Source organism: Eucalyptus grandis, chromosome 5, assembly GCF_016545825.1.
Source record: "Eucalyptus grandis isolate ANBG69807.140 chromosome 5, ASM1654582v1, whole genome shotgun sequence".
Lineage (NCBI taxonomy): Eukaryota > Viridiplantae > Streptophyta > Magnoliopsida > Myrtales > Myrtaceae > Eucalyptus > Eucalyptus grandis.
The window spans coordinates 31,990,569-32,010,044 of NC_052616.1; the positions used below are offsets into that span (position 1 = coordinate 31,990,569).

The 19,476-nt window shown below is 38.0% G+C and overlaps 1 protein-coding gene across 2 annotated transcripts; it reads right to left on the reverse strand.

Annotated features, from left to right (window-relative positions):
• Nucleotides 1-12,793: 12,793 nt before the first annotated feature.
• On the reverse strand, nt 12,794-16,578 carry LOC104444846 (protease Do-like 5, chloroplastic). Of its 2 annotated transcripts, XR_725684.3 has the most exons (9): nt 16,246-16,578; nt 15,752-15,901; nt 14,796-14,858; nt 14,612-14,701; nt 13,914-14,036; nt 13,624-13,711; nt 13,335-13,409; nt 13,022-13,205; nt 12,794-12,947 (listed from the first exon to the last, which is right to left on the reverse strand). XR_725684.3 is itself a non-coding variant. In XM_010058605.3 (8 exons), the coding sequence occupies exons 1-8, from the start codon at nt 16,543-16,545 to the stop codon at nt 13,099-13,101; spliced, it is 996 nt and encodes a 331-aa protein (XP_010056907.2). In that variant the 5' UTR covers nt 16,546-16,578; the 3' UTR covers nt 12,879-13,098. The 2 variants fall into 2 exon arrangements, 1 of the variants encoding a protein (XP_010056907.2); XM_010058605.3 differs by having other exon boundaries at nt 12,879-13,205.
• Nucleotides 16,579-19,476: the final 2,898 nt, after the last annotated feature.

The window sequence follows — 19,476 nt, forward strand, 5'->3', positions numbered from 1 at the left end:
TTTATCTCACGACTTTTAATATATATATATATATATATATATATATATTGCTATAATATTATTTGTTTTGTTGGTTAGCTAGAGTTATTGAAAGTCCTAGAATCTTATTTTTTTCCATCAAACTTTTAGGCCCTATTTGGTAACTATCCAAATAGGGCCAAATTCTGATTTTTTGTTTCCAAAATCGTTTTGGCCTAAAATCGCATTCGATAAGATTTTTGTTCGCGAATGCAGATTAAGAGTGGAATCAATAATAAAATAAAATAAAAAAAGTTGATTCTTGTTAGGGGAATAAATTTGAGAATCAAAACCAACAACTCTTCTTCTTCCCTTCGGTCATCTCGTGACCGCCGTCCACCATTGCCCACCACCATCCGTCGCCGTCAGCCGCCGTTTGCCGCCGCCGATCGCCGTCCGCCGGTCCAACGAGCTCGCCGGAGGCAAGCCCAACCATCGACGAGGCTCGACCTCCCTAGATTTGGCGAGGCCGAGCCATACTGGTGGCTAGGCGGGTCTCGTCCAGCCCCGGCGAGGCTTGCCTAGCCCCAGCGAGGCTCGCCCAGCCCCACCGATGGCCAAGCAAGGCTCGCGCAGCCCCGCTAGTGGCCAAGCGGGTGAGGCTCGCCCAGCCCCGCCGAGACCCACTTGGCCACCAACGAGGCTCGGCCTCACCAGATTTGGTGAGGCACACCTAGCCCTAGCGAGGCTCGCCCAGCCCCGCCGGTGGCCGGGCAGCCTCACCCGGCCCCGGCGGGGGCCCGGCCACCGGCAAGGCTTGGCCTCATCAGATCTAGTGAGGCTGAGCCTCGCCCAGCTGTCGATGAGGGCCGGCGACCTCACTGACCGACAACGCTCCGATGAGGTTGCCAGCCCTCGTCTAGCCGGTTGCCGGTCCGACGACCGGCCACAAGAAGAAGAAGAAGAAGAATTAGAGAAAAAAAAAAAAAAAAAAGGAAAAAAAGGAAAAAAAAAAAAAAAAAATTATTTAAAAATTAAAATAAATTGATTTGGAAATTAATTAATGAGCACAATACTAAACGCAATTCTGTTTCAGAATCAAAAATTTTGAACAGTTATAAAACGGCTTAAAATGCTTAGAATCAATTCCTAGGAATAGAATAAAAAGAATCATTTCCGATCAGAATCTACTACCGGGAACAGAATCGTTACCAAACGAGCCCTTACTAATTTTGTGATGAAGTTATGGAAAATTTAAATTCAAGATTTAAGATTTGGTTAAAATTGCAAGAAACTGAAACTAAATATGATATTATTAAATGGAATGTAAGATATTGAAGAAAAAATGATTTATGTGGACCATGCATTGTGATAACAAGAACTAATATTAGAATATTACATAAAAAATGACAATATGAAATGCATCCAAAGAAAGATATACTTCAACAACTAATATATGAAATTTAAAGATTAATAAAGGCTAGAAAAAAAAGAAGCCATCTTTATATTTTATTTTTAATAAGGGTTAGGTTGGACTCACGAGATTTTTTTGAACTTGGAACACTCGAGGATTCCATTATTTTCTATAGAAAAATAATTTCATTTCCCCTTATTTGCATCATGCGAAGCCAAATGTATAGAAGCTAAACCGTGGGCTCGGCAAAGTCGCAGTCGTGAGGGGGCTTCGACCGCGATAGTCCTCTCCTTTTTTTTTCTCTTTCAATGTGGCTATGTATCTCTCGATCATCAAGCCCGTCTACCCGTGAGTGTGAAAACCACCTTTTATAGTGCCTTATTAGTACTGCAAAAGAGGATATCTGATGTGTGATGGGGTGAGTGATTCCAAAACGAAAATTTTTTTGAAGGGGATTTTTCTAGTTAAGTGTATGGAGTAGTGTATACTAGGAAGAAACAAAAATGAATAAGAAAAGATAGAACAATCTCCTTCCATGATATAAAGGCCATGCCACCAATCGAGGATGAGAATCGAGATCTACAAAGTTCACCACCAAAGCCTAAAGCTTCCACCAGCCAAGGATAAAGTACTTCGAGATAGGAGAAGCTCACCACCAAGGCCTAAGGATTCCACCAGTCAAGGATAAAGGGCTTCTTGGCTCACCACCAAGGAGTGATCTACACTTCAAGGATAAAGAGACCGAAAGAAGTTATCCACTCTCCAAATGAGTCACTCAAGTAGAGGCTTGTTTATAGGAGGATTTAGACTTAGGAAATATAAAAAACATACTTTAATGACCTAGGTACTTAAGAAATGCATTTATTAATACAGGAACTTGCATTCTTGAACCTTTGACCTTCCGCATTTTTAAATCTTTAGCCTTCCAAAATTTGTGCTCCTCCTTTGACCAGAAAATAATCCTCCTGAAGAAAAAAATTCCATTTTGGATCACTCACCCCATCACGCATCAAAAGATTGGTATCAGAGCTCAAGGTTCAACTCGTTTGAGTGGTTCCTTTTTTTCTTCTATCACAAATTTCTTATGCCTGATCAAGTTCCAAGAGGCTTGACTCTAGAGCAAGCGCACAACAAAAGGCGAGATCATGCAATCCAAAATTTTCAGCAACAAATGGAGCGAGTCCTCAATCTTCTAGAGAATCCAGCGAGACAAGGATAGCCAGCAAGGCATCCCAATGAACGACATTGGCGTGACTATTCTAAATCTCATCATGATTCTAATGGTGATTCCGATTCAACTAGAGACAACTCTAGCGATTATGAATATCAAATTTGAAGACGAAGAGGGAGGCATAAGGAGGATGAAAGAGACATTAAAGTGGAGGTCCCTGAGTTTGACAGTAATCTCAATCTTGACGACTTTGTGGATTGGCTACACACAACCGAATGAATTTTTGACTTCAAGTCCTATTTGGATGAGAAGAAATGTAAGGTTGATATCCTAAAGCTGGCAAAATATGCTTCTCTATGGTGGGAAAATCTAAAGCATCAACGAGTAAGGGAAGGAAAAGGCCGAATCAAGTCTTGGGAAAATCTCAAAAATCAAGTCTTCCGCATTCTTGAACCTTTAGCCTTCCAAAATTCGTGCTCCTCCCTTGATCAAAAAATAGTCCTCCTGAAATTTCATCAATTGGTCATGCAAGATATCTAAAATTGCCTCTCATTGATAGTTATCGATATTAGGAGTGATCGGGTCCAGGTGGGTAGGGTCTAAACCTGGACCCTGTTCCCGACCCTGTTATAACCGGTTTTCTTTTTTTGGACCCTGTTCTCTACCTTGTTTGTATTGGACCCTGTTCCCGGCCCACCCTGTTTTTCCAGTCCGGGAACAGGGTTAACCCTGTTTATATTGGAACTTGTTTTGCAAAATTTTTCTGTCATCTCCAACTTTTTTTCCTTGGAGAAGAACTCCAACACGTAACTCACTGCCAAGAACACCACTAACTGCTTCCATAACTGCCCTCTGCACACAGACAAAAGAATTTAAAGAACAGAGAATTAACGGAGATTGGTAACCAAGAATGATGGTGTGAGATGGATACAAATTCTAGAAGTACCCACTGGAAACTCAAAATGAGCTTACTCTAGCAGATCTGGCGCCCCGAGGCATGGCAAGCACTTGATAGCCATTGAATCCATATTCTAACCTCCTATTCAGCACCATATCGTAGAAATCATACTAAATAAGATCAACTAGATACAGGGAACAAACTCTCTTCAATCCATTTTATAATTCAGCTATCATTCAATGCTTGAGACACCATACCAGAACCTGAAAGCATAAAAAGTTTGCAACATTAAACTAAATGGAGAGTAGACATTATGATCCAAAATAAAAACACATAATTTGCTACATTATATCTAGGGTTAATACCCTGAAAAACCCTAAATTGGTACACCTGTGACAAATTTACCCCAAACTATTTTTTTGACCATAAAAAACTCCAAACTGGTACATCTGTGACAAATTTACCCCGACTGACCATAAAAAACCCTAAAGTGGTACATTTATGACAAATTTACCCCAAACTAATTTATTCAACAAAAAAAAACCTCAAACTGGTAAATTTGTGACAATTATACCCTGCAGTAAATTGGATTAATACCACAAAAAAATCACAAAAATTGTAAACTGTGACAAACAGAGTGTAAAATCCCAAATCGATATACCAATTAACTGTCACGTGTCATTTGACTTAATTAAAATTTAACGAAAACTAACAGATGCTAAATTTGTCACAAGTGTACCAGTTTTGGGTAAATTTGTCAAAAATGTACCAGTTTGGGGTTTTTGGTGGTAAAAAAAATAGTTTGGGGTAAATTTGTCACAAGTGTACCAGTTTAGGGTTTTTCAGAGTAATAACCCTTATATCTATCCAAAGAAAAAAACTTGCTTGATTAATTCGCAATTATCATGATCACACGCATGCATGCACAAAAGCAGGCACCCACACACACAGAATACCACTCCAATCTTTTGTGTCGCAATGATCACAAGACATAACATTTAAACAGTAAAAATCAATTCACGAAATCACATTTGGTGGAAATTCCAATTAGGAAGCAGTTTTGATCGGCAATATTACTCTCCCCAACAAAAACTCAGAACAATGTCACTGCTTAGGGTAGTCGTCAAGAAGTGAAAAGACAAATTAATAAACCCGTTCTAGCCATTATGATATAATTCCCACAATTAATGCACAATTTAACAAAATTTAAAAACATTTATCCGTGACAAGAGTTCAAAGTCCAAAAGTTCGCAGATCCAGCCAAGCTTGACACTCGGAAAAAAATACATTAATTTGGGAAAACTTTAAGGGATATGCAAACTGCAGAAAAGAGAGGAAAAGATTGGGTTTTGACGACTCGCGTAAGGTAAGATCAAAGAAAAATACCGATGGACGGTCAGAAAATGTCAAGACTTGAAATTCAAGAACGGAAAAGCGGAATTACGAGTAATTCCCAGTTTAGAGAAAGGTACAAGGAGAGGGGAAAAGAAAACCGCTTAAACCATCACAAAACCCTCATGCAAAGCAAGGAATTGCCAACATTGGTTCTCCGGCGGATTCGAAAGCCGCTCGAAACTTTGAACAAGGTGGAAACAGGGAGATCCAAAACACTCATCGAACGCCGTCACGTTTGTGTTTGAGGCTATGAAGCACAGACACTCTCCGGGACCCTTCGTGTCGTGTCCGACACTCCAACATGTGTCCGACACGTTCCGACACGCTCTGACGGCGTGTTGGAAAAACCGAGACGCGGTCAACTTCCTTCGACACGCTCCGACACGCGAGTAAAAAATTCTGACACGTGAGTCCGACAAGCACGGGGTTATTTTTATAAATTTTCAAAAGTTTTGGGCTCTAAATATAAATATATGAAAAAAATAAAAAAATAAAATAAAAGTTAAAACGTCGGTCGCACTCGCACGCACGGGTTCTTCACTTTAGTCTTCTCTTCAGTCTTCTTTGTCTTCTTCAGTCGCAACGAACGAGCCTAAGCGGTGACCAGACCACTTTGGTTCTCTTCTTCGCCGTGAGTGTCACTGGTGTTGCTTTGTCGGCCGCGCGGCCCACCCCACTAGTCACCGACTCGCCATAGCCCCCCGCACCTCAGGTTAGCATCTTGCGATTTGGGATTTTTTCGCAAACCCTAGTTCGAGGAAAGGGGGATTTTCGGACCCTCTTTCTGTCTCTCTGTCTCCGGCGCTCTTGTGCCGTTCTTTTGCTGATTTCGCTCCCTGGGTTGTTGTTGTTTTTGTTCAGTGGACTGCTCGTTGACTGATGCTTCGCGTTCTCCTTCTTTTTTCAAATTTTGGTGCTCCGTCCGTTTTTTTTCACTTGATTGTGAGATTTTCCGTGAATTGTCTTTTCGCCGACACGCTTGGAAACTCTCTCTACCATCGCGATCGTCATCATAAATATGAGCTGCCTTTCGAATTCGAAGTATTGATTCCGAGGTGGGTACTTGTCTTTTGTGCTTGTGTTTTAGTTTCGGGGTTGCATTTGGAGTTAGAATCTCTCTGTTTCTCTCTCTCTCTCTCTCAATGCAAAGCAAAGAATACTCCACGGGACTCAAAACTTCTGTGGTTGATTGGCTTGCTTTTGCTGCTAACGCATGAGGGGATAGTTTCGAATTTCATTCTTTTTTTTTTGTAGTGTTCGAATGTGTTTCTCCCCCTTACACAGTTCTTTTATTTTTTTGGGCGATTTACTGATTTGTAATTGATATTAAAGCATTATCATTCATACAATTAGTGCAATCTATGATCTGGGTTCTAAATGTTGGTTTAGGAAAGGGGGCTACACGAGGTAGACAGTGAGAAACTACTGGTTTAGTGGTTTTTATCCTTATCTGATTTGTATGATTGGTCAAGCTTCAAAGTGCTTTGAACTCATCAAGTTAAGAAACTATATGGGTTGAGTCAATCTTAGGTATGTCGATTCCAGCCGAGCTCAAGCGCAAAGTCTGGCTTAGGGTTAGAGGTCTTATCAAACTCCCAAGTCTCGAGTTCATGAGTCTTATTCTGTTGAGATTTCAACCATATTAGCTCAATTTTTAAGGCGATATGGATTGTGCTATGTTCTGATTTCTTTCTTCTTGGGTGTTTGATTGGCATTGATGTTGGTTCACTTGCTTCCGACTTGAAATCTTATAGCAATTGATAATAACATGTTTATTTTTTCTTTTTCTTTTTTCGCAGAATGTCTTCAAGTTCAAACATGGCTAGTAGTACTTCAAGTACACAAGCTACCTCTAGCAATGAAGTTGTAAAACAACAATTATGGAGGTATGTTACTAAGTTAGTGCGGGGGGAAATTTGTCTTGGAGATGCAACTTTTGTGAAAAAGATTTTAAGAGTTTATATACAAGAGTGATGTGCCATTTGATGATGATAAGTGAAAAATGAATTGGAAAGTGCACAAAAGTAGAAAAAATGATCTTTTGGAGATGGAAAGATTAGAGGAAGAGGTCAATACTAAATTAATGAGTATTGCACCTAGAAATGTACCTTTGCCTCCTGCTAGTTATTCACTTAGTGGTGGTGGTGGTGATGGAATGGATTTATCATTGAACTCCAAAAAAAAGGAAATGTGAAAGTGGGAGTGGAAAATCACTTGAAAATGCATTTAATATGACTCAACGAGAATGTCTAGATTGTGAGATTGCTAGGATGTTTTGTTCGGCGAGCTTGCCATTTAACCTAGCAAGGAATCCTTATTTTCAATCCGCTTTTACTTATGCCGCTAATCATAATATTGCGGGTTATGTACCACTGAAATATAATTTGTTGATGACCACTTTGTTGCAAAAGGAGAAGGCAAATATTGATAGGTTGTGTACACCTATCAAAATCATGTGTAAAGAGAAGGGTGTAAGTATTGTGAGTGATGGATGGAGCGACTCACATAGAAGACCGCTTATTAATTTCATGGCAGTATCGGATGGAGAACCAATGTTTATAAAATCGGTTGATTGCTTGGGAGAAACAAAAGATATGCATTTCATTTTTAACTTGCTAAAAGGAGTTATCAATGAAATTGGGCATGAGAATGTGGTCCAAGTAATTATAGATAATGCTTCAAATTGTAAGGGTACGGGACAACTCATTGAGCAAGAATTTCCATCCATTATGTGGACGCCTTGTGTGGTGCACACCCTTAATCTAGCTTTAAAGAACATTTGTGCCGCAAAAAATATGGAGAGCAATCAAATAGTTTACGAGGAATGTAGTTAGATTTCAGATATTGTTAAGGAAGTTATGCAAATCAAACATTTTATCATGAACCATTCTATGAGATTAGCAATATACAATGAGTTTGTTAGCTTGAAGTTGCTTTCTGTAGCGGATACACGTTTTGCTTCGATGATTGTGATGCTTAAGAGATTTAAGTTGATAAAAAGTGGTCTTTAAAACATGGTGATTTGTGACAAATGGAATATCTATCGGGATGTTAATCAAGAGAAAGCTAAGCTTGTCAAGGAGAATGTGTTGGATGATTTTTGGTGGGATTTGATTGATTATATACTTTCCTTCACGGCTCCTATCTATGATATGCTTAGAGTTTGTGACACCGATAAGCCTTGTCTTCACTTAGTTTACGCTATGTGGGGTTCGATGATTGAAAAAGTGAAAAAAGTTATATATGCACATGAAATGAAGAGGCTAGATGAGAAGTCTACATTTTATGAGGTAGTTCACACAATTCTTGTAGATTGTTGGACAAAGAACAACACTCCACTTCATTGCTTGGCACATGCCTTAAATCCTAGGTAAGTTCTAAAATTGTACAAGATTATTACTTTAGTAGTTATTCTTTTTTTAACATGATAATATAATACTCCTCTTATTTATTATTGTTTTCTAATTTTATTTCATTTTATTAAATAAAGGTACTATAGTGATCAATGGCTTGATGAAGATCCTACTCGAATTTCTCCTTACAAGAATAAGGAGATCAACTAAGAAAGATTGAAATGCTTCAAGAAATACTTTCCTAACTTGGATGAGCGCAACAAGGTGAATTTGGAGTATGTAGATTTTGTAAGTAAAAATGGGGATTTTAGAGAATTTGATTCCATTCAAAATTGATATTCAATGGATCCTAAGGCTTGGTGGGTTAATCATGGTGCATGTGCACCGATACTTCAAAGCATAACCTTAAAGCTTCTTGCACAACCTTCTTCTTCATCATGTGCTGAGAGAAATTGGAGTACTTACTAATTTGTGCACTCGGCGAGAAAAAATAAGATGACCCCAAAACTTGCATAAGATTTGATTTTTATTCATAGCAATCTCTGTCTTCTATCAAGAAAAAGCCCACAATACGCGGAAGGAGAGACTAATATGTGGGATATTGGCAGAGATGCGTTTGACTCATTTAAAGATGTTGGGGTGCTTGAAGTTGCAAATCTTTCACTTGATGAGCCGGAGATGGAGTCTTTTTTTTTTTTTTTTTTTTTTTTTTTTTTTTTTTTTTTGCAGAAGAAGTGGATAATGTAGATGAATGACTTTTTGTTATATTACTTGATGTAATGTTGATTGTGTTTTTTTTTTGTTTATTGTTAAATTTTAAATTTAATAGTGGAATGTGGATTACTTATTTTTTCCTTCAAGTTTTATGGTTTATTACAATGAAATGTAGTTGAATTTGTCAAATTAAAAGAATGAGTGATATTAACAAATGTATGATTAATGTTTTTAGTATAGACTAATTCTAGACTCTTTTTATTATTATTTACTTATTTATGCATTTATATATAAAAATATTTATTTAATATTTAACGTGTAGGAACGTGTCGAAATTATCTACTTTTTTTAGAAATGACGTGTCACGTGTCGTGTCGTGTCGCGTGTTGCGTGTCGGTACTACATAGGTCCGAGGTTGACGGCACCGAGGTGGTGAGGATGGCCGGGACCAGGTGGGCGAGCGGAGGCAGCGTCAGCAGCACAACGCTTGGATGGATCGGCAGAGGTGAGAGGCTGAGAGCGACAAGCGGCGTGAGAGTAAAGACTAAAGATAGAAAGAAACGACTAGGGTTTTGGTCTTTTGGAATTTTGGGGCCCAAAAACTGGTTCTCAAACCGGTTCTCGAACCGGTCCGGTCGATCCGGTCCCTGGGTGGGTATTCCCTCGGAACCGGTTTCAACCGGAACTGATTCCTGACCCTATTTTCCGAGTGGGCCGAACCGAGAACCGGGTTGACCTGGTCCGATTGCACACCCCTAATCGATATACCACAAAGTACTGATAAGTAATTAACATTATTCATTCAAAATGATCCATTGAAGCACATAATACCCACTTTCTTTTTTGGCTTGGATAAGCATCGATGGTTCTGAGTTGGTCGATGGAGCTAAGTTGGATGCTCCCGCATCAATATCTGAATAAAAAAATCAATAAAATCCCATAATTCCTCCATTATCTTTTTACTCTCCTGCTTATGAGTGTATGTGTACCACGCATTATGCTTCACATTTTCCTTGCGTAACAGAATTTGAAATACAAATAAGGCATTATTTGGTAACCATCAAAATGGTGCCTGATTATGATTTTTTGTTTCCGAGATTAGTTTGAGAACAGAATTGCGTTTGGTAAAATTTTTGTTCCTGGAACTAGATTTAGAATAGAATCAAGAATAAAAAAAGAAATTTATTTTTGTTCCGGGAACAAATCTAATAATCAAAATCAACTCTTCTTCTTTCCTTTTATCTTCTTCTTCTTCTTTGACCGCCATCCCGCGGTTGCTATCTGCCGTCGTCAGTTGCCGTTCGCCACTGTGGCCATAGGTTGCCGGCAACCGGTCTGGCGAGCTCCACCAGAGGCAAGCCCAGCCACCAGCGAGGCTTGCCCAACCCTGGCGAAGCTCTTCTAACCATCGGCAAGACTTGGCTGACGAGGGTCGGCCTCGCCGAGGGCCGGCGACGCTCCAATGAGGTCGCTAGCCCTCGTTTGGCCGATCGCCGATCTAGCAATCGGCCACAAGAAGAAGAAGAAGAAGAAGAAGAAGAAGAAGAAGAAGAAGAATAGGAGAAAAAGGGAAAAAAAGAAAAGAAAAAAAAGAAAAGAAGAAAAAGGAAAAAAGTAAAAAAACATTATTTAAAAATTAAAAGAAATTGATTTAGAATAGAATCAATGAGCACAGTACCAAACGCAATTCTATTTCATAATCAGAAAGTTTGGACAGTTACCAAATGGTTTAAAATGCTTAAAAATTGTTCTCAAGAACAGAATAAAAAAAAAATCATTTCTAATCAAAATCTGTTCCCGGGAACAAAATCGTTACCAAACGCGCCCTAAGAGTGCGCCAATAATCTCGCAATTCTACCCTTGCCTTGCTCTTCCTTCATATTTACGAATCCATGTAGATTGCTTTCTTTTCTATGGGACAAAAAATCTTGATAATATAAAACTTAAATTTTGGCCACCGCGGGTTTAATGGGCTTAGTTCAATTAATCTCAAGACCATATGTTTAAGTCTATCTATCATTGGTTCAATGCAAGTACAATTATATAAGCCTAATACTGTCAATGCTCTTAAAATTGAAATACAATTTTAATTATTATTTTGTCTCGGGTTGGATTCGATCATTTACTATATATCTAAATGAGTCGTCAAAATTTAGGAGTTAACACAATTCATTGGTAGAAGAAGACAAAAAGTTAGCGAAAGGCTGTGGTTGTTGTTCTTCTTACAAACCAAAAACCTTAAAGAACTTTTTAGGCACTGCTTAGTGAGAACTAGCTTCACCCGTAGGGTGGAACTCGTTCTATTGACTTGACTAGCGTTTGGACTTAAGCATTCTTTGATTGTGTATTGTCTTTCTCAACAATTGCTAGTGGCATACTTCCAAAATGCATCTTTAGACTTTAGTCACATGAATATCTCAAAGAAGGAAAATCTTGAATCTGACTCCTTAGAAGGTGGTAGATGGTGTCCTTGACTTCCTACCAAGCTTAACTGGGCCAAGTCGATAAAGGGGGAGTACAAAGGGTAGATGTTGCTCTCACCAAACTTTGGTTTGGCGAAAGTGGAGATTCTTGAGTTGAGATAATATTGGTGAGTAGGCGTAATGCAAGTGGCTTACAAATGAGAGAAGATTTATTAGGTGCACGTGAAAGGGTGTTAGGCTAGAAAGTCCCACGTTGGGATGTGGTGTGTGTGAGTGAAATAGATAATACATCCAAATTGCTTCATAATTTATTAACTTAAACTTTTGAATAAAAATATGTCAAATTGATATTGATCACAAGCTAGGAGTTAGGTTCCCTCTTAGTGATTTTCCTTATGAAGGTATCTTGCCTCCTATGTGACCCAATAGTTGTTAAGCACCATGGTTGGTAAAGAAAAGCATAGCGATATAACTGTTATTTTAAGACAATGGTGAAAGTATTGCCGTGGAAGATTGAGGGTTCGGCCCACTTTTCTTGGTTTGGTGCTTGTGAATGGACGGAGTGAAATGTGTCTACGGATTCCTTTGGAGTTAACCAATGGGATGGAAGGATCTATCGTAGCATCAGAATGGAATCTTGAGGACGATCTTACTTATCTTACTCATCTTATAATTATCTTTTGCTTTTGCAATCCCCTGAACCCTTGCTCAAGAGCCATGTCCATTTAGTTTGACAATCACCGTTTTTCTTCCTATTTTTGTTCAGAAAAGAAATTTTCTGATGAATTGGTTTTCTTTTTGAGGCAGGCTATGTCAGTTTTTCATTCGACAGTTGACCAATCATCAGTGGGGTGAAGTGTGGTTTCATTTTCTATTCTACGGTCATGCGTGTATTTCGTAGAAAACAAATAATTTAAAAATTAGTTTCTAAAAAATCCATAACTTGTATTATTTATGAAATATCAATAAACAAAATATATTTTTTTATCGTCTAAGAAAATATTTAGACATAAAATATTTTTAATCTTTGAATAATTTTTTCAAGCAATATAAATGATCATTTTACAAAAAAATATTTTCCAAATTATTTATATTTCGCTGAATAAACAAGCCTGAGAAACATATTTTGTAAGACTTCTCATGTAGATCTAATCTATTTGTGGGAGCATTTGCTAAGTGTAATAGGAAACGGCCATCAAAGTTCTCTTCCTTAAATATGCTTGCTGTGTCTCATCGGACAACTGCATGTTTATGTTTAATCAGTAGACAGTGGAGATATATGAGAGCTGTTTTGCCAAAGTTCGTTGTCATTGAACTAAACGGTTAGAAGTAGATACAGCTAGGATTAGATAGCCAAGCAATGAGAATGCGACAAAGGTAGTGAACATAGCGCTCCGAGCAATCCTGTTTTATCGGTGATTGCTCGATTTAAAAGCGCATTCAACTGAATTTTTCTGGAGGATCAAATTGGTTAACAATATCACGGTCACTTTATATGGGTACGTCTCCATCCTATAAGAGTACCACCATAAAGAATTTGATCTTTGACCATAGAAACATGTGCCCTCAATATACTAAATAGGACAGGTCTCAAGCCGGCCAAAGAAGGTTGCACTTTGTCCTGCATCCATTAGATTAACAGCGCTGCAGTTCAGCGTCTTTTACTTAAGAAATGACAATTTTTTAATGACTTGCCATAACTCTGAGAACAGCTACAGTGAACACTTTGAACTGAGAAATGACCAGTAGATACGATCCCAACAGACTAGAGATCAGAATCTGTTACTATATGGTGTTCCATAAACTATCAAGTAAGGAACTGTTCGGACCACGGCGTCAACTGGAATTGCGAAGTTAACGCCGGAGGACAACCCCGTCCCTGCATAAAAGAGGGAGAAAAAACACTTTTTAGAATGTTAAGACTGTTTGTCCCTGTATTATGTGTCTGTTTATCTTAAATTTATTCAGGCAATGGGAAAAGGCAGATCTCTGGGCAACAGAACTTCACCTATGCGAGTAAAAGTTGCTGTGTTGACTCCTACCACATGGCCAAACGAATCTATCAATGGCCCTCCTGAATTCCCTGCACAAGCAAGACAGATTGGAGCTGAGGAAAAATGGCCATCTAGTTTATATCACAGGTTTTTGGTATTATCACAGATCAAGTTTCCCCAAAGAAGACCACAAGGAAAACATAAACGTACACATGATGAAAAAAAATCATTATCACGTGTGCACCAAATAGCTTTTGCTATTTCTTGACAAAAGCAATTAATAAAATGGGATTAAAACTTCACCAGAATTAATTGCTGCATCAGTCTGTATAGCTCCTCGAATAGCCCTTCCATTTGGTGAGGGGATCTCCCTCCCCAATCCACTAACCACCTGCTTCAATTAAAGCATCAGGCAGATGCACAACTTTTTTATATGATTGAATCAAATCTTGAAATGTAAAAAGCACTGACAAGGGTGTCAAAGATCAAAGGAACTATCAGGAGAAGAGAATCATCGACCCGACTTGACAGCAGGTTAATACTTCACACAGTGCTGTCTGTCAGGCTAAACTTAATTTTCTGTTGAGAATTACCCCAGTTGTGAGCGTGTTTTCATATCCAAATGGATTTCCAATTGCAAAGCAGCTCTGACCTACGCGAAGATCACGGGAAGTCCCAAGAACAACAGGTTTTACTTGATGTCCATCAATGTCGACCTGGATAAAAGGGAAAGGTCAAGCAGATTGTGACAATCTTTTTGCCACAAATTAAATTATCTCTAAAGGGCTCAGCTTAGTCAGTTGATTATAACTGATTCCCAGATAATTCAAGGAATTGCGGGAGATTTTTCCTGCACAGTTTGTAGGTTTTGTGATAAAAACCTTCACTTCTGCCCAATCCTTGCAGAAGCCAAAACTATCAGAGAAAGCAAAATACAAAACAACTCCTAAGAATGAAGAACTTATAGTTCCTGATGAAGAATTCATTGAGATTATAAGTTGTGAATGAAATAAAGAGAGCAAATCAAAGGTATGGTTTATCCTTTTCCTACTTCCTTTATTTTCTCTTCTCCAATAAGGTTATCTGCAATCTCACTTGACAGATAGAGATCCTTCACACTGGTGTAATGTTCAGAATTGGCAAACAGTTCCCCCTATGTCGAATGTCAATAAGCATATTATCTATCAAATAAATAATTTGGCCTCCACAGAGCATATAGCTTTTCTACTTTGTCTGATAAGGATAAAGACGTAATGTACAGTCCAAAAGGCACCTATTTCCTTCAACTAACCTTCAAGACAGCCAGATCATTTGCAGGATCAAACCCCACAATTTTGCCTTCTCGGACAAAGCTATTGCCTGTTGCATCTACTAGGAACACCTACACTAGGAAAGCATTTAGATGTTATCTATTTAAAGAAACGCTTAATTTAACAGCTCAAGAAAAAAACTCAAAGACGAGAGTATGATGAAACCTTACAACGCTGTAACCCACTTTGATCTGTGGCCAACTTGGCGATGACATGGTAATTAGTAACCTGCCATGAATGAAACAATAGCTCACTTCAGAAAGTCACAGATTGAACTTTTATAAGCATTTTGTAACAGTTACTGCCGGAAACTTCTTAAATAACAGTGCTGCAGCTCACATTGACATGAGGTCTTGGTTGTCAATTGTGCATAAATCATCTTATATATTCTTTAGGAGCCTTACAATCTATGAGGAGAACAATTCATCCCTCTCTGAAGTTATTCATCATTCACTATGGTTTATCTATTATTGCTCAAACAAAAGTAATGAATTTCAGCTGTACAGTGACAATTGTTCTTTTCAGATTTGTCAGTCCATATCTAGCACGTTTGGGCATGCACAAAAAGAGAATGCAATCAAGTTTTTCAATGTCAAGAAGACTGCCTTCAATCATTTTCTTATCTCTCCATTCCCATGTATGGTATATGATGCACTCGAGCTAGCTTTCCATATTGTTACATGAATTGATCTACACTTCAAACGCAGCTTTGCCCAATCAAACTAAAGAGTCCCCTGACCAGGCTCTCAACAAATTCTGCACTAACCCAATAAAAGAGAAAACTGCAATTCCAATATTTGGCAACAGCGAGGACAAATTTCCAAGAGCTGTTTTTCCCAACAAGCACGATCTCTGTTGGACAAGATATCAAGGGACTGAGCAGTACAGAGATGCAAATTCCCATCACAATGTGTTCCCGAATGCCCGTTTTCATATTGCCATGTGTGTGGTATATCTTGGGTATGAGCAACATGCATTGACATCAGCATTCTAGCTAGCCAAGATGATCATTCCAATTTACGTAGTTAAGATATATCTATACTTAAAAGAAATGAGATTTGCAACAGTATATCAAGAGAAGCCAAACAGAGGAAGTTAAGAAAGAAGAAAAGAGTACCTACAATGTGACCAAACTTATCCCAAATGAAGCCAGAACCTGTGCCCTCAACTTTAGCATCTTTATCCTCAATAGGCATGGCTTCGCCTGAAGAGCCCTTGGAGCTTTTAGCTATCTCCAAGTCCTTAATGAAAACGACGGAGGGCGAAGTCTCCTACAAGACCAAATATACAGAGATTAGTTTCAGAAAGAGACTTACTCAAGGCATTTGGAGATTCAAATTCATGATGTTTTGGGTCCGATACCGTGCTAACTTTACACGAGACCCAAAATTAGCTCTTCCCAAAAGACAAGTCCCTAGAATGCAGGCGACCATTAATTTTATAATCAATAATCAACCTATCAACGTAGCTGACTTCACCAGGTAGTCAACAAAAATCTTTCCTTCCGATATCACACTTCACAGTCAAGCTCAGAAAGAACAGAGAAGCGACGGTGACAGAGCATTGCAAATTCAGGAATTCGTAATTGAAATCGACGAATTGAACGAGCCTAAACCTGAAAGATGCTGACGACGCGATCCTCTTCTTGCTGAAGGTCGTCCTTCGGCTTCTGCTCGGCCAATGCCGGACGGCACGAAGGATACTGGAGATGGGAACTGCAGAGACTTAGCAAAGAGGACACTCCAACTCCAACTAGGGGACTGATAATGGTCGCTCTCCGTCTCGTCAGACATGGAATCGCTGTCGAAGAAGAAGAAGAAGAGGCGGAGGAGGAGGAGGAGGAGGAGGTGATGATAGCAGAAACGTCCGAGAGAAATGGAACGGTCTGAGCCTGAGAGCCCAACATCATCCTCATCACCCTCCCTTCCTCCGCTTCGACTGAAAATTTGCTTTTAACCGGCATGGGATAAGGTAGTCCGTCCACGTGGCTCCTTTTATTCTATTCAAGGCTCCCGGGAAAAAGCTGAACATTGGGAGAAAGGTAAAAATCTCAAAAAATTTAACTGGCTCGTTTAAATGTCAAATCGTTAAAAAAAAAAATAATCATTTAAGTATCCTAATAAGAAATTTCAATCGAATTAATTATGTAATTTTTATAATTATTTTTTTAATCAAACTTAGCGTACATCTTAAAAAATTCAGTCCATGTGGACATCTAAAGTCATGTCGCACAAACTTGCATGACTCAATTAAGCAAAACGACATCGCATGGGAAAGATCAAAATAGTGCTGGTGCCAATATTGTTTGGGCCTACGAACTCTTTCTCGTCTTTCACTCATTGTCGCTTGCTCGGTCATTGTCATCGCTTGCCATTACTTGTGTGTTGTCTCTACAACCTTCAGTCATTTTGTTTTGTCATCTTCTCCCACTAGCTTAATTGACAGAAAAATTAGGGTTCAAAAGGCAAAATTGGGGTTCTTGGTGTAGTCGTGCGGAAGGCACTACCGGAGAAGGATTTGTGAAAAGGTGAAATTGTGCTTGTGGAGGCCTCAATTTGTTTAATCAATTTGGTGCTAGCGTGGTTCCTTTCTTTCCACTAAAATGACAACCGCTAAGTATTCTTTAATTAATTAGTTGCGATTATTGGTACCTCCATGTGAACTTGTTGTTTTTTCTATGTTGTGGTCCCAAGAGCAAATTAATTTTTTTTTTCTTGAGTGATGTTGGCATAAGGGACAATCTTAGCTATCATTGTTTGCTATGGTGGAGAATTTGTTATTGGCAAGGAGTAGTAGGAATATGTTGGTGGAAATGAAGGTACTATCTTTTTCAATGTAAGAAGGCCATCATATATTGAATTTGTGAGGTATATAGCGCATTATTTAAGATGCAAAGTATATAAATTGCATTATTGTGTTCCCAGGAAGAGCTTGAAGGACGATTTGGGATACTTCAATGATGATAATAACATTAAGGATATTATTTACCATTATATTTATGGTGAGGAAGTTAAAGTGTATGTTGAGTATGATAGTGACGATAAATATGATGAGAGCACTCAAATAAAAGAAGTAGAAGATGGTATTGAACCTAATACTTAGGTTGGGGATGAATTTATTCTAGATGAAAGACAATAGGAAGGGGAGGAGAGGAAGGCAAGTCAATAGAGAGAGTTCAGCAAATGAGTAGATGTACTACAGTGTTTGGTGAAGACATAGATGATGAAGAATTGATTGGATTAGATGGGAAAGTTACTTTATCAAGTGAATCAGATGATGAAACTTTAGCAAATGTTAATTTCCCAAGTGATGTGATAATGAAGAATTTGCATAGTAAGACAAAATAGAGGGAATTTGTGAGAAATAAATTTGCACTAGAGAATTGCATAAATCTCAACTAGTAAAGGGATGAAGGGACTCTAGTTGATAGTAATCAAACTTAATATGAAGAAAGTGGAGGTAATGATGAGAGTGTTAATTCTGAGAATGAGCTTGAAAATGATGAAGTACCTATGTGTAGAAGGAAAAATAAGACTCATTCCTATGATATGACTGTTGCATGTTATGTTTTGTTAGTGTAGATATGAAAGTTGATGATGAAAAAATAATTTGAAGAAGCTATTGTTAAGAGCTCCATTATTGAATAAAGGAATGTTGAATTTATTAGAAATACAAAGGAAATTTTTGGCATTAAAATGAGTGATGTACACAACTTTTGATACTTCTAGTATTATTCTACCGAACAAAAATATAAACTTCAAAAGGACGAAGTCATTCATTAAAGAGAAAGGTAGTAGAATGACTGAAAAATCGAGCATCAAAATGCTAAAACTTTTCCGTAAAATGATGCATGTTTGCCATTATAAGAAGAGCATATATTAGCCATTTGTCTGCAACCTCCTTCCACGTTCACCACGTGCATAACTAGTTTTGACGCCTATCTATTGTCTAAGACTAAAGTGTTATGTAATAAATGTTAACAAATTCAGAATACAAATGAAATTAGAAGAAAAAAATTGAGAAACTAAAAATGAAGGAAATTTATAGAGAAAAGTTACGTATGACATAAGGCACTTCGGGTGCGTTTGGTTCGGCATTTGGAAAGCCCATTGGGAAAATACAAAACAGTTTAGCCTAAACGGCTTTGGAGGGAATGCAAAGACTGTTTGGTAAATTCTGCTTTGAAAAGCAACTTTGAGATAAATGTTGTTTGGTAGAAAACACATTTGCAAAGCCCCTTTGGTGATTAATCTAAATATTTTTATTTTTATTTGTTTAAAATTAAGAAAATAATGTTTGTAACATTTTTAATTTATATTTGATAACAATTTTAAAGATGTTGTGTAAACAATTTTATTAAAATTAAAATTCATTTTTTTTACTAAAAAACATCAAATGGAAAAAATTTACGTGCTCTCTTTCTCAATTAAAATAAAAATACTTTCATTACAATAAAAACATGATAACATATGCTTTGAGGAAAGAAGTTCATTATCCTTAAAAATTACAAATATCCTTAATTACTTCATAAATTCATAGCTATTTGATCACGTAAACGTGCCATATCAGATGCTACATCATCATTTGAAGCATTACCCTCCCCATTTACATTATCAAGATCCATTGTATATAAATTGGGATCCAAATCTACTCTAGCAAAATGTGTATCATTCAGGGCATTTCTTCGTATATAATTGTGCAAAGCCATTGTTGCTATCACAATTTTCACTTGCTTTGTATATGGATAACTTGGCATACCCTTTAAAATTTTCCACTTCTTCTTCAATATGCCAAAAGCTCGCTCAATTTCTGATCGTAGTGAGGAGTGAGCACGATTGAACACTTC